We start from the raw sequence: 15,434 nt of genomic DNA, 5'->3' as shown, positions 1-15,434 counted from the left end.
TCAAGCGGCTATCAAGGCCTTGAGTTTAACTACAGCGCGATCGAGGGTGGTCTGGGGATACCTGGCGTCGCTTGCGATTGCATCGAACTATTTTTTAAATAATATTATCTGGGTCCCGGACCACAGTGATATCCCGGGCAACTCTCAAGTTGATCTCTTAGCCCGCATCGGTACATCTGAACCGGATGAAGATCGCTGTAGGGATTTCGGGACTCCGCTGTCCACCTGTGGTTTGCTCCTCCATAGATGGGCCTCGAAGTGGATGGCGGGAGGTCTGCCGAAATAATTGGGTTCACTAAGGCTCACCTATCAATGGTCATTGGGGTTTTGGCAGGGCACTGCCCCATTGGAATCCATGCGATACATATCAATATATGGGAAACACCATCCTGCTGAAGCTGTATGGAGGATGATGAGATGGAATCATCGAATCACTTTATGCTTGTATCATTCGGTATCATTCGGAACTTTAACTTCTCTAAGTAGATTTAGCTACGTCACCGTTATGTTATTGTATATGGTATCACAAGAGACCTTCATGTTGTCCATGTGCTACCACCTCTCCTAACTTTGTGGCCCCTGCATGCATGTTTGATTTGAGAAAAAAACGCTTTTCTTCAATTTGATATAAACTTTTATTTCGATAAATGGTAATAATACAAAGTTTTATTCTAAATCGGCTTTAAATTACATATTATAAACGATTTTCTTTTATTATAAAATTCTTTAAAATGTTCTGATCATCGGAAATATTTTGATTAATGTTTCATGATTTGGAGTTTAAACAATATCGGTCCCAAAGAAGAATAGCACGAAATATTATGAGCCATGTTAAATATTCAAATTCGTTAATTAGGCTTGAATATGAAATGAGCTCCTATACAAATCGATTAGTGAAACATGCCATCCTTCTTAGGATCCTACGTTATATTCTCACGTTTCTTATAAACTATTCAAGTCTCTATAAATTAATTAAAAAATAATGAATTCAACAAACACATACAAATTCACTAATTATATATGTATGTAAGTGCATTTTTGTTCATGGCTTCTCATCACACCGCGTCCTCAGTAGTACCCATCAGCACCTGACAAACATAGCTTATATGTAGATGAGTCGCTTCATCTCTTAATTTGCCGCTATCGTACAAACGCAACAGCTCGGAAACCAAAAGGAGTCTGTGTAGAGATTTTGACCATTGGCTTGTAATGCAATCAGTCGTTTCTGTACATATTTTTGTTCGCATCTGGAGTTATAACCATTGGGCAATTGGCAAATGCTTGAGCAGGTGTTTGAGCTGTAAAAAGAAAAAATGCGAAATTGAAAACAAGGCCAAAAGCGTACAAGAAACAAAGAGCAATAAATGTATAAATTACAATTAGACTAAGAAAAAAATTTCTACAATAATAATAACAACAGGTGTACCTGTGTATATAAGTATGTATGTATATAAGTAAATATTAACACTGCAATGCAAATAAGGTGAGAATGAAAAGAGAAGAGAAAGAGAAACATGCACTAACACCAATAACTCCGTCATAGAGTACATCCTGCTAAAGATTTTAATAGCTATCCCCTAGAGAAAATGTATAGTTCTGATCTGGTGCACTTCTAGTGAACTCGGAACCATTACTAGTTCGATGTCTCTAAACATTCTTGAAACATGCTATGAGGTGAGTTTGTCTAAGGCTGGGGTAACGCTCAGTCAATCCAGAGTCGAGTAAAGGTCCCACAAACCCCTACTGAATAAATACACAATATTTATGTATTACGAACACACGCACACATGGCTGGAGATATTAGACGCACAGCTGCTTTCCGTCGCAAGATGGCGAGGGGGCGGAGCGGCGGATAACAGTCGTTGGAGTAGAGGAGGTTCTGTAGGGCGGTTGAACGGTCGGGTAACGGATGGATTGGTATGGCGGTACGGAAGCAGCGGCTTAACGGCGGTAGAATGGCAAGCTGCCAGTCGCTGGTGTAGCAGGAATTGTACGAGCCGGGGCACCGTGGGTCGACCCGTGGGCGGAGGGGAAGCGCACTTTAACGGCACAGCGGTAGCCCCTGTGCGCATGCATCGGCTCATGGCTGAAACCAGAGCTATGAAGAGGAGTCTTGCGGTCGTTCGGGCAGCGGGTCATTCCTTACCACACCAGGGCGACGGAGGGAAAAGTAGCCCGAAGACACAACTCTCGTCGTCCTGGTGCAGCAAAGGGTGACTCGCGCCACGGCCGCACCCCCTTCTCCCTAGCTAACTAGTGGGAGTGGTCACACCGCTCCGGCCAGCCTATTAAACCAGAGCTGAGGGGGGGAGCTTTGTGTCATTGAGGCCGCGGGCCGCTCAAGCACCAAGGTGGGCGACGGAGGGAAAAGTAGTCCGAAGACAGCACTCGCGTCGTCCAGCCCTGGTGGAGGGTGACCCGCGCCATGACGGCGCCCCTGCTACGCAGCCCGAACTGAGGGGGAAGGGGGTATTTGGTCATTGAGGCAGCGGGCCGCTCAAGCACCAAGGTGCGTGACGGAGGGAAGAGTAGTCTGAAGACACCACTCGCGTCGTCCAGCCCTGGTGGAGGGTGACCCGTGCCATGACAGCGCCACTTCCACTCAGCTAGCTAGCCGGAGTGGTTATTTTGTTTTTAAAAAGACAACCACTCCCGCTGGCTCACCTGTGAGGACTGAATTGCAAAAATGCAAATTCGCTTTTTATAGGGGTTGTGCCGCAAACTGGTTGAGAAACCAATACACCATTAGTGTGATTTTCTTGTGTTGCCGGAACACACCATTGGTTTGATATCAGTAGTTGGTAGCGTGTGGTTATTTACCATAGTGGTTGTTGGCTATGCTATAGAGAAATACGTACAGGGGGTTCAGGTTTAAGTGAGTACCGGTAAACAGGGGGAGGGAGGGGGGGGGGGGGAGGGCGTGGTGATGTTATTATAAAGCTAAGTTAAAATGCTTTCAGCTGGCGAGTTTAAAATGACGATGTCGTCGGCGGTGGAAGTTGCCTGCCGCCGCATAACCCTTTTTACATATTTATCCGAACGAGTGTTAGTCGAGCAACAATCGAACTAGCTCATATTTGTTACTTTAGGTCTTGTTCTGACCAAGATATTTGTATCACTAGTTACTGACCTCGCTACAGGGTAGCTGTTATCAAAAGTAATTAAAAACATGATTGGCACGACCAACATCGTTCCCCCTCGACGGTTATAAATCAAACTCCTCAAGTATCAAATGTTACCTGGTCTGATTTAGAGTATTGAATCATGAAAGATGGCGACATAAGATGATAAATAATACTTGGAGAATTCGGCACAAAACTACTCTGACAGACAAATGGTCCCCGCTATGATACCGACGGCGTTTATCGAGGCCAGTTTAAAGATAAGCTTTATGAGCCCTGCTGCGAATATGATTCTCTCATCATGCAAAGCTACATTTTCCCACTATAGTTTTGAAGACTACCTTCGAGCTGGTGCTAATGGGATGCAGAGCTGGACAGTTGGTAGCCACACTTGTACCATCAAAGCTGAAGTCTGAGCTATGTGTATTTAAATTACTTAATAAAGGGCAGCGGCTATTTCAGAACCACCTACGACTGAATCAGCAGCAACCCTTTCAAGTTGTTTCCAGAGCAAAATATAGCTTATTCAACCCAATTTTCAATCTCACGTACTCGTGACGAATCCTGTTACTTTAACAGCCGAGGCTATGGAGGCCACAAATTCTTTATGGATGTAGGGGATGAGAGAGCGTTATGCCCACGTTATCCTACTAATTCGTTCCCGAGATGGTCGGGCTGGTGATATGATGGTGCGTGTTACCGGAACATACTGGATCTGTATCCGGCAAACGACCATCAATATCGATAGCACAAGGCCTTCGGGGAGTGTCCTCATCGCTACAAAACAACAATAACAACAACTGAACCAGCCTAGAACCTGTTCAAAAGGTCTGCAAAGAGACAGTTGTCGTTTCGTTAGACATTACATTGTACAAAATATGAGTTGAGAGCTTTGAGAGGAGAAAAAAAAATAGAACAATACCCCCTCCCAATGCAATTGTACTGCACTAGTTCAGAGCTTTACGCAGATATGAGCATAGTAGATAGTTAATTATGCATTCGGTACTCTGTATATTGGTATTCCTTGTGCCGGTATTATCTTAGTAACCTGCGTGAATGGATGGGGTGGGGAAAAACTGTATCCCCCTTGTGCCCCAAGTTTAGGTTAGGTTGAGCTAGTCGGTCAACATCAACCACGCATAGACTGAATGTGTCCACAGAGTTCCCGGAATTTCTTTGATTACCAAACAGTAATTCAGTACTAGGGCTTATGTTATACAACAACTCCGCCCCTTTTGTAAATACTAGATGGTTTCTAGGACCAAGCTGCCTCAGTATCTAGCAACTCTGCAAACTGTAGTTTTCTCCTCCAGACATCACTCCCTAGTGTCCAGTAAGTATGAACAGCATCAGCCTCGGGCTACGATTTTTGCCTGCAAGACACTATAGTGATATGGTAGCCTGTGGGATCTACTTATTTCTGAATACACACAGTAAACAGCAGACCCGATCCCTTACGTTAATTTGCATCCATCGGTAGGTACGAGTATAGAAAGCTCTGCCATTTCCGCACTTTTGTGCCAGCCCTTCGACTCTTTTGTGACCCCAAAATCTCCTTCGAAGCTTAGGCGCATATCCATGTTGTTTCCTCGTCCCAAGCAACCGCTAGGTTTTAAACAGAATCAATTGATAGCCCCTGACAAGAAAATGGAACACAATTTAAGCTACATATATCTTCCGCGAGTTAATTTGATTGACCATTGAGGGTCAATCAAATTAACTCGCATTTAAAGGAATTCCAGCTCCGAGTAAATATTTGCTTGGTATATTTTTGCAATATTCTGCATGTTATAATAACTTCATAGATAGGTATATGATGTTTAGTTTTATTCGAATTTGGATTTTCCTGGTTTACTTTACAGTTAAAAAAGTCGGGCCCAATATGTAGGTATGTTTGTTTGTGTTAATGGGCATTTATGTACAAATGGCGGTATTTATGCATGAAAGCTCATGTAGTGATGCACGGAATCAAGGAACAAACGCTGATGTTTCCAAAAACTTGTGGTTCTGTGTCTTAGTAGTCTTAAAATATGAGTAAACCTAGTAACCGAAACTCGATTCCAAAAATCCCAAATTCCAAAAAATGTTTCGTTCGCCGCTGATGATTATATCGAACCAATAGATGTCTTTATTCGATGTGTATTGGAACGATTTTCCTTCATCCCTTGTCAAATTTGGTTTCGAGATAAACCGGGTTCGGCGTTGTGCCATCATCGGTGTCGATTTTCGTTCTCACATATTCCTTTATATCATGATAACGTACGATTATTCGATTAAAGTTATAACACAAACTTGTACTAAGTACAGTTAAGTAAAAAATACTCCTAGTATAGGTATTGATACCTACTCCCTATTGCAAGCTTATTCGACAGCACCGATACTCAGAATCGCACGTAACTTAAGTACACACCTGCACAAGAATTTTGGCGTTTGTTGAATGCACTGTGACAAGTGTTTCTTTTTTTTTTTAATTACAAATTATAAGCACGGGTATCTAAAGTAAGAACTATTCACAATGCTACCCAATGGAGAGAAATTGCTCAACATTACGATTTTTTGCATGCATTGACTTGTACCAGTGCAAACACGTGTGTCCTTTCCTTACTGACATAGGTATTTCCCCCTTTTGCTTGTATTCCTTGGTTCCCCTTATTGTTTGTGTGTTCGCGTGGCTATCGCTTTTATTTGTCCCCTAGCAAATAATCTTGTTATATACGCCCTTTTGGTTCAAAGTCAGTTTTTACAGTTAGGGAAAGAACGACCAACACAACACACAAACACTAAAACAAAAATGCACTTGCATACAAAACACCAAAATCCATGCAATCATATACGCACGCACACTTACTGGTACATACAAATGTGCGCACAAACAAGGACTGGCAGGACCTTCCACAGTTAGAACCGCCAGGAGATTTATCGCGCACGCGCATTTGCCTCTCTTTTGTGTTGACCTCATTTTTTCCCAGTTATTTTTAAGCATTTTTTTTTATAATTTCATTTTCCATAAATACTTTTTTCTTTCTTTTTTTGAGGTGTTAAAATGTATTTAACCGCAATTATAAGTTTTTGTGTTGTACTCGTATGGGTACAATAATGAAATATTCCTTCGTAACATTTGTGAAAATAAGGGAAACTATTCGGGCGCTGTACGAACTTAAGTGCATTCAAAATCTGCAAATAATACAATTGCTTATGCATTCCATTATTGAGACTAACCAACCATTCTTGTGTGTAGGGTAAAATAAATACGTAACAGAGTTTGAATGCAGCTAATTTCTTCCCCTGATTGATTGTTCGTCAAAAGGTTTGTTTGTTATAAAGGATATATTATTTATATGTCAATAAGTGTGCCAACTGGTGCGGAACAAATTGAAGGGGTGTTCTTTGTTGCCAAAAAATGCAAACAGTACCAATTATAATTTACAAAGTTAAATAAAGAGTCACAAGTATGTATGTAAATAACTATGTGAGGTTTAAAGAACGCAGTTTTTTATACCTTTCATGAACATGAAATGGAATATTAACTTTGGTCCTATGTTTGTAAAGTTGAGAAATATAGAAGATAGGCTCACCATTAAGTATATCGAATTGATCAGGGCGACGAACTGAGTTGATATAGCCATGTCCGCCTGTCCGTCCGTCCATCTGTCTGTTTGAACGCAAACTAGTCTCTCAAATTGTGAGATATCTCAATGAAATTTGGCACAAGGATGTATTTTTGTATTATAATAGACATTTGTCGGATCCGGTAGGATCGGACCACTATAACATATATCTCCCATACAACCATCGTTCAGATAAGACGATTTTGGTCATTCCTGCCGCAATTTGGAAAGTATACACGTGAAACTCGGTGATATATATATTCTAATATATCATAGAAGATTTTTTGAAAAAAACACTTCGATCGGAGCTATATATAATATATATCCCATACAACCGATCGTTCAAATAGAAAGATTTTTGGCCATTTCTCCCTTAATTTCCAATATAAAAACGTTAAATTTGGTGGTATTTATTCTAATATATTATAAAAGATTTCATGAAAAATCATTTCGATCGGAGCTGTATATAATACATATCCCATACAACCGATCGTTCAGATAAGGGGTTTTTTTACCATTTTGTATTTTATATTTAACTTAAAAATCATTTAGGTATGTACATCTGTTCATTATATATTACTTATCTTATATATCCGATTATTTGTAGATTACGAACGGGATAAGATTATTGTACAGTCCCATTCATGAAAGGTATGAAGTCTTCGGCACAGCCGAAAACAGTCCCGTCCTTACTTTTTTTTTTTTTTTTTTGTATGCAGTCACCCTGTATAGGAAAACTAACAAAACCCCCTGAAAAAAATTCCAAAAAATGTGTGTATTTTTGAAAGTAACAAGCACTGCAACGTGGTCAATATATTGCATATTTATATATCAAGAACAAACATGATTCGGTGGTTTTCGACCTCTATAGGAAATGTAGTAAAACCTAGATAAGAAAAGCAGGTTCCTTTGAAGTCAAAACCCTCTTAAAATTGATGAGCTAAGAGAAAAGAGAAAAACTAATTTAGGCGTCAAAAAACGTTCTCTTGCGAAGCATCTAACTCTGGCTGGGACTCCTAAAAAAGCTCGAGTTAAGAACAGAGAGGATAGAGCCGCCTGTTGAAGTTTACGGAGGAAGGGAGGGGGAGCCATGTCTAGAAGTGCACGTAAGTAGGGAAAGCTTCTGACCGCCATTCACCAGGGAATGGCCAAAGCGATTATTTTACATACGGTTCAAACAGGTCACTCTGACATAATCGGTTTAAGGACTAACTGAGGAATTTCAACGGCAGCAATTCTAAGCGGTATATCTTCGATCAAGCGGCTCGTTATATAAACGTGCATGTAATACTTTCATTCCGTTGAGCGGGTTGTGCCTGGGACCCGTCACATAAAACCACACTCCAGTGAAAACACACGAATAAAAAGATCACCCTTTGCTGATGACGACCCCTGCACAGTTGAAAAGACTATGATATGAGGCATGCACCTAAAATATTCGTTCTCTGGTGCAGATCTCCCAGAGAAAGCAAGAGCCGACATAATCGCCATCAAAGAAATGCGATGGACGAAGCAACGAAGAAATGAAATTGAAAATTATGACATTTACTGGAGTGGCAATATAAATAAGCGCAATTTCGTCATTCGATTCGTGGTGGAAGAGAGATCTTGTCGATAAGTGCTGACGTTAGCGGTAGTATACAAAATCGAGAATGAAAGACGCTTTCTATGAACGCTTAGAATGCACATACGACTGCTGCATTCCCAAAAAAGCAAGGAAAGCAGGCTGTCAATGATATCGCAACTCATCTCTCAAATCTGCTTTCTGAGAGTACACGTCAACCCGACGGAATGCAAAAGCAGTGGGAAAAAGTTGGTTACCTGTGACCAGTGGCGGATCTAGGATTCGGTACTGGGGGGCTTGACATTTTTTCACTTCCAAATTTTGTTTTTGTTTTCCATGATGTGTTAAATAAATGTATTCAGAATATAAAATGACATGACAAAACGAGGATTTTCAAAATTAAAAAAATTAAATAACTTACTAATAAAGTACAAGCAATATTTTCTGAAATGAAGTTCTGCTTTTATTCAGCACACTCGAGATAATGATATAGCAACCATATAAAAATAGTCAAAAAAACTTTCTTTCAAACCCACTTATTGCTGGTTCAATCTTTTATCGACCAATCCAAAAATTCGAGTCGTCGGGACTTCGATTTACAGAAAAGATCGGTTATTTCTTCAATGTCCGTTTATATTTATTTGTGGACGTTCCCTAGTTCCAGACCAGTCAATCGATTTTCAGACATGTTGACTCTCAAACAAGTCTTCAAGCGCTTTAGAACAGAAAAAGAACGCTCTGCGGTCGCTGATGTCACAGGGATAGTCGCAAATATTTGCAACAGTGTCGTCACGTTTGGAAAAAATTAAGAAAAGTGTACTGATTTAATGATTTTCAGGGCATCAGTAGCTGTTTGAGCATTCTTGAATGGATCACTTTTGCAATGGTTATGCCACAATAAAAACTCATTTTTCAGCACTGCCTCATTGTGACTGGTGAGATCTTTTTATAAACTTTAGCAGCAAGTACAATTTCTTCAATCATTACTCCTGCAGTGTATGCTGGAATCAGTCCCTCCAGAGGCAGTATTTTCAAAAATTCACCTTTGAACCTTGACGTCAATGAAGAAATCATGTAGTCCAGGAAAGGGTAGTAAATTGTAGCTCTGTAATTCGTGTTTAGCCTCTAGCCCTTTTTTTGGCCCCCTTTAAAATGTTTGCCCTTTTTTGGCTCCAAATCTATTTGGGCAACTCGGATTGTGAAATTTGTAATTTGTGTATTAAATGACATCGACATTTTATTTTATTTTTTTCGTTATGATGATGTGGCAGCTTGGTAATCAGCTGATAATAAAACATTAATCGATTATCAAGTGTCATCACTCTATGCCATTTATTTCAACTTACAGAGCTTCCTAACCATAAGAAAGTGAGTTTAATTAAATTTCTGTAAAAAATGCGAGATGCATTCGGTAAAAATATTCACAGTAGACAATTTATGGTATAAAAAATTTAAAACCATACCGTGTGTCCTCAGTGTGCCGTTACATGCAAAATGCACGTAACTCGCACGTATGATACCTCAACCTTGCACGTAATGACTTAGTTCGAACAGAGGGGGGGGTGGGCTTTAGCCCCCATAGGCCCCCCTAAATCCGCCACTGCCGGTGACGCTGTCTAAGTTTAAAGCAAACGCGGAACGAAGCGTGTGAACGCTACCGCGAAAAGAAATGGGAATCGAGACGCCTTCACAGGAAGAAAAAAGCAGAGGAGGAAAGGTTTGAGTGCAAGGAGCTTGAGCACCCACCAGGAATTACACTCGCATAGAAACGAAAACGGCGACTTTAACCGATGTCCAGAGAGTACCTAGATAATGGAAGGACCTCTCTGCTCTCCTTGATGGGGACAGCGAAGAAGCGCACAGGGATGATGAACCCGATCCCGCAATCGACGATGATGGATTTAGTATCTCCCCCACCCGATTATGGCGAAATCAGGCGAGGAGTTGGTAAGGTGCACTCATCAGCTCCTTTTCAAAATATGCTCGGATGGGTGCATGCCCGACAATTGTATCTAAGTATTCTTTGCCTAGCTCACAAGAAGGGGGATCCTGCTAACTACGCCAACTATCGCGGAATCAGTATTCTTGGTATCTCATATCCACTATCTACCAGATTTTCACTATGCACAAGATCTTGGAAAAAATCCGCGAAAAAGGAATTGACATCACCTCACTTCTTTGTCGATTTTAAAAACCGCTTCTACAGCACGGAAAGGAGATGCCTATTAGAGATATACGCCGCCACCGCCGATTTTCGTCGTTTTTCGCACGCCTCCGCCGAATGTCAAAAATATCGGCGCGGCGCCGGCGGCGGCGTTAGGCGTGTTACTATATTTTCTACTCATTTAAGACTGTTTAGGCCATTTATTGTTCATGTCGAAAATTGGTCGGATATGGTCGAAAGTGGTATCAACGGATGCGCATCACTGCTAATTATAAGAAACTAATTGCGAAATTTAAGTCTTTCTAACTGTTCAAAAGTTATTTAAAACAAGTAAGGAAAGCTAAGTTCGGTTGTAACCGAGCACTACATACACAGCTGAGAGCTTTGGAGAAAAAATAAGGGAAAATTACCATTTAGCAAAATGAGCCTAGGAAATGGAAAGTATTAAAGTGTATTTTAAAGGGAGTGCGCCATAGTTCTATAAGTGGACGCCATTTCGGGATATCGCCATAAAGTTGGACCAGAAGTGACTCTAGAAATTGTTTGTACGATATGGGTATCAAATGAAAGGTGTTAATGAGGGTTTTAAAAGGGAGTAGCCCTTAGTTGTATATGTGAAGGCGTTTTCGAGATATCGAACAAAATGTGGATCAGGGTGACCCAGAACATCATCTTTCGGGTACCGCTAATTTAGTAATATATGTCATACCACGAACAGTATTCCTGCCAAGATTCCAAGGGCTTTTGATTTCGTCCTGCAGAACTTTTTCATTTTCTTCTACTTAATATGGTAGGTGTCATACCCATTTTACAAAGTTTTTTCTAAAGTTATATAATTACAGTGTTTCATCCCTTTTTTCATATTTGGTATAGAATTATGGCGTTTCTCTTTTTCATTTTTCGTAATTTTCAATATCGAAAAAGTGGACGTGGTCATAGTCGGATTTCGGCCATTTTTTATACCACGATAAAGTAAGTTCTGATAAGTACGTAAACTGAGTTTATTAAAGATATATCGATTTTTGCTGAAGTTATCGTGTTAACGAGCGGAAGGACAGACGGACGACTGTGTATAAAAACTGGTCGTGCCTTCAACCGATTTCGCCCATTTTTACAGAAAATAGTTAACGTCATAGGGTCTATGCCCTTACCAAATTTCAAAAGGATTGGTTAATTTTTGTTCGACTTATGGCATTAAAAGTATTATAGACAAATTAAATGAATAAGGGCGGAGCCACTCCCATTTTGATATTTCCTTTTATTTTTGCATTTCGTTGCAGCATATCTGGAGTTGAATGTTGACATAATTCACTTATATACTGTATTTTCTTGTTATAATTTGACTTAAAGAAAATTTTTTTTTTAAGTGCGCGTGTTCGTCATCCGATTTTGCAAATTTTTATTTAGCACACATACAGGAATAGGAGTAATGCTCTTGCCAAATTTCATCATAATATCTTCAACGATTGACAAATTACGGCTTGCAAAACTTTCAAATTACCTTATTTCAAATTACCTTATTTCGGTGCCGCGCCCATTGTCCAATTACTAATTTTCTATTCTACGTCATAAGGTTTCATCTCTTTATCCGTCTTTGGTAATGAATTATCGCACTTTTCCGGTTTTTCGAAATTTTCGATATGGAAAAAGTGGGCGTGGTTGTAGTCCGATTTCGTTCATTTTAAAAAGCAATCTGAGATGAGCGCCCAGGAACCTACGTACCAAATTTCATCAAGATACATCAAAATTTACTCAGGTTATCGTGTTTACGGACGGACGGACGGACATGGCTAAATGAATTTCTTTTTTCGCCCAGATAATTTTGATATATAGAAGTCTATACCTATCTCCATTAGTTTATGCCGTTACAGATTACCGTTATGCGAACAAAGTTAATATACTCTGTGAGCTCTGCTCAGCTGAGTATAAAAACAGGCGTTTTCGATGTCAGCTTAACAATGACATTGAATCGTCCAATTTACTAATTTATTAAAACAAAACACTAAAGGAAAAGTTATATAATAAATTTATATGCTCACTTTGCAAATTTTTCTCAAAAAATTAAAAATGAACAATGAATGAAAACAAGTTACCCAAAAAAAGGTGCCGATTTTATAAAAAAAATTTATATTGCGATTGGCTGAAAGAATAAGCGAAATCAGTGATGCAAAATCCTTCATCCTTAATACTGATTCTTAACTCATTCTTAAGTTGAAGATATATGTACGTATGCGAAGTGTTTGAAAAATCACTTGGGCTTACATTCGAACATCTGTTGTTTATTTGCGAAACTATACAATAGCGTCTGAAATGCTTATTTTGATTTTCGCACTTCATCATTCAACACCCAAGTCTCCCGGTTTGACATTTCCTAAAGTTGGTGGACCTATCCCCAACTAGTTCCTTAATTAAAGCCTATCAAGCAAGTTTAAATATCACCGACACGTTACGGCTGCTTTTACAAATGTCAATACGTAGGCATATATATTTACCAGGTCAGACTTTATCCTTCGCAGGAACACTCAAATTGGTGAAGCAAGAGCTTTCCCAAGACAGTCGAACTAATGACCATTTGTGCTACTACCCTAACGTAGTGGACAGTTGCACTAGTCATCCATAACGAGCTTTTTTATCATAAGACCGGAAAACAGCAGTTAACATCTTTCAACTTAAAATCGGTCGACTTTCATTCTAAAATATCGTTTGGATTTAATGATAACGAAGACTATTGAAATCAATGTTGGGAACACAAACATCCGCAAACTTTGGTCTACATTTAAAAAATTTTATCCAGGGTCCTTGTAAAATTTTAATTATATAGATGCGCCGAGTATTATACGATTTGCACCCATTACGCAATGACATCCACTTAGACTGCTTATGATTTCCAGGGCGGAATCTTTGTCCGAATAGTCACTCTCTAACTGTTCAATGTGTTTCTCTGGTGTAGCTAGGCAGCATAGCGCGACAAAAACATCCGTTAGAAAGTCTTCAGAGCTACACCTAGAGCTTCTAGGAAAGTGACGTCGACGAAGGTATGAGTTCGAAGTTGCAGTCCTATAGCTTCTGTGCTGGCATATGGTGTGATGGCAGGAGGCGTGGTAGCGACTGGTGTCCGGGATCGCTACTGTTCGCACATCGGGAATTGTAGCTCTTAGCAACAGCCGAAAAAAACTGGAGGCGCCCTGTGCCACGAGAGTAATGAGTATTAATATGCCATTAATAGCAAATATTAAGTCGCATTTGTGCGTGACCGCCAAGGAGCCACAAATGGTTTAAGGAAATTGTGTTTGCGAAAATTATTAGGAGTTGACCCCAGGGTAAACCTACGCTTTGCACGAGATATAAAGACAAAAGTGTGACCATTTTATGTATCTCTATTTCTTTTCAGCAGACGCAGGTACCAATTCCAAAGACCGGGGTGAGGTTCGAAGCCTTTCTGGAGTAAGTGAACGAGAGACAATCCCTCCGCAAGGAGCTACTCCTGAAATTTTTTGAATGATATGCGGGATTTTGAGGCAAAAACCCATGATCTTTCCGAAATGGCCAAAACGTTGATTTCCTTAAATACATACAAAGAAAACCTTTCCTGAATATTATTTTTTTAAATAAAAAAATCAAGAAAAGTAAGAACACACATAAAGTGATCGGCGTAAACCTCTAATGCCTATATGCAGCTTTGTCTGAATTTAGTTTCCCCGAAAAACTTATACGGCTGTGCAAAATAGCGTTGAACAACATCATCAGCTCAGTCAGAATTGGGAAGGACCCCTCAGAGCCGTTCGAAACTAAACAAGGTTTCAGACAGGGTGACCCTCTAATTTAATTTGATGCTACAGAACTTAACGTCTCTGGAACAATATTATAAATGAGCGTGCAATTACTGAGGTAGGTACGCTTACAACATTGAAATCGTCGGCCCGAATACCCGCCACGTAAGTTCTGCTTATTCCAAACTGGATAAAGAAGCCGAAAAGATGGATTTGATGGTGAATGAGGACAAACCGAAGAACGTGCTGTAGTCAACTAAAGAGTCGGCTTATTTGCGCATTGGCAATCACGCCACTGTTTGCAGCCGTAATTTCGAAACATGCACTCAGAAAGAAATTTCTCCCGATTGAAAAAAAATGGGAATGAAATGGCACTTAGGAAATTTTTTCCTCATTCGCATGGCCAAATTTCTTTGAAATGAGGAAAAATTCTTCAAATTGAGGAATTTTTCCTCATTTTGAAGAAATTTTGGCTATGCGAAGAGGAAAAATTTTCTTAAGTGCCATTTCATTCAAGTGTTTTCTGAGTGTGTAGTAAAAGACTTCGATTGTTTCGGACCCCAAATTAACATAAAAAACGGCATTAGCTTTGAAAACCAGCGAAAAGTAATTTTTGCCAATAAATGCTATTTTCGACTCAGTAGGCAATTGAAAAGAACTTCGTCCTCTTGGCAAATAGTACTAGAAGTTTTCTAAGACCTTGCTTAGTTGAGGCTAACTTTGCGTTAAAAATATAACTTACCGGCTAGCAAGCGCACTTGAGTTTAAAAAAATTATAAAGTCGGTAAGAATTTTTGCACGCGTAGAAAGAGGACTTGTCCGACTGTACACGTAGGCGACAAGGAAGCCATGCCCGTTTAGGCATAAACAGCTGAAATTGGCCCCTGTAGGACATGCTAAAACAAAAGAGATCACTCCAATCCATGAAAAGAGAACAAAACTGATTGATTTGGCAATCACTCCTAGAGATTCTGTGCAAAAACTCTTCTCATTTAAGTGTATACACAAACCACATTTCTTTAAGGTGCACCCTGTTTCGTATTTTTAAAACTAGCATCAGTTACAATTTTATAGCAAACTTACGCGCATAACTCCGCTTTCACCATCTGGCGCGCTGTACTCGGTTCATTCACCACAAACATCCAGTTACCTATAAAACGTAGAAATTACTATAATTATAGAAAAAGTGTAAAATGCTAAATTCAC

The 15,434-nt window shown here is 39.8% G+C and overlaps 1 protein-coding gene across 10 annotated transcripts in view; it reads right to left on the bottom strand.

The window, feature by feature from the left end:
- Positions 1-638: 638 nt before the first annotated feature.
- The window catches only part of spz5 (spatzle 5), a 66,935-nt gene continuing 52,139 nt past the window's right edge, over positions 639-15,434 (bottom strand). For all 10 annotated transcript variants that reach the window (XM_067789103.1, XM_067789105.1, XM_067789100.1 and 7 more), the window contains 2 exons: positions 15,312-15,378; positions 639-1,298 (listed from right to left, as the gene is read on the bottom strand). In XM_067789103.1, coding sequence (XP_067645204.1) covers positions 1,130-1,298; positions 15,312-15,378 — 236 coding nt within the window. In that variant the 3' untranslated portion in view covers positions 639-1,129. The remainder of the gene's footprint in view (positions 1,299-15,311; positions 15,379-15,434) is intronic.

This window comes from Eurosta solidaginis, chromosome 5 (assembly GCF_040869045.1).
Source record: "Eurosta solidaginis isolate ZX-2024a chromosome 5, ASM4086904v1, whole genome shotgun sequence".
In the NCBI taxonomy this organism is placed as follows: Eukaryota; Metazoa; Arthropoda; class Insecta; order Diptera; family Tephritidae; genus Eurosta; species Eurosta solidaginis.
Note: the sequence above shows the minus strand (reverse complement) of the source record. Positions and strands in the feature narration are given on the sequence as shown.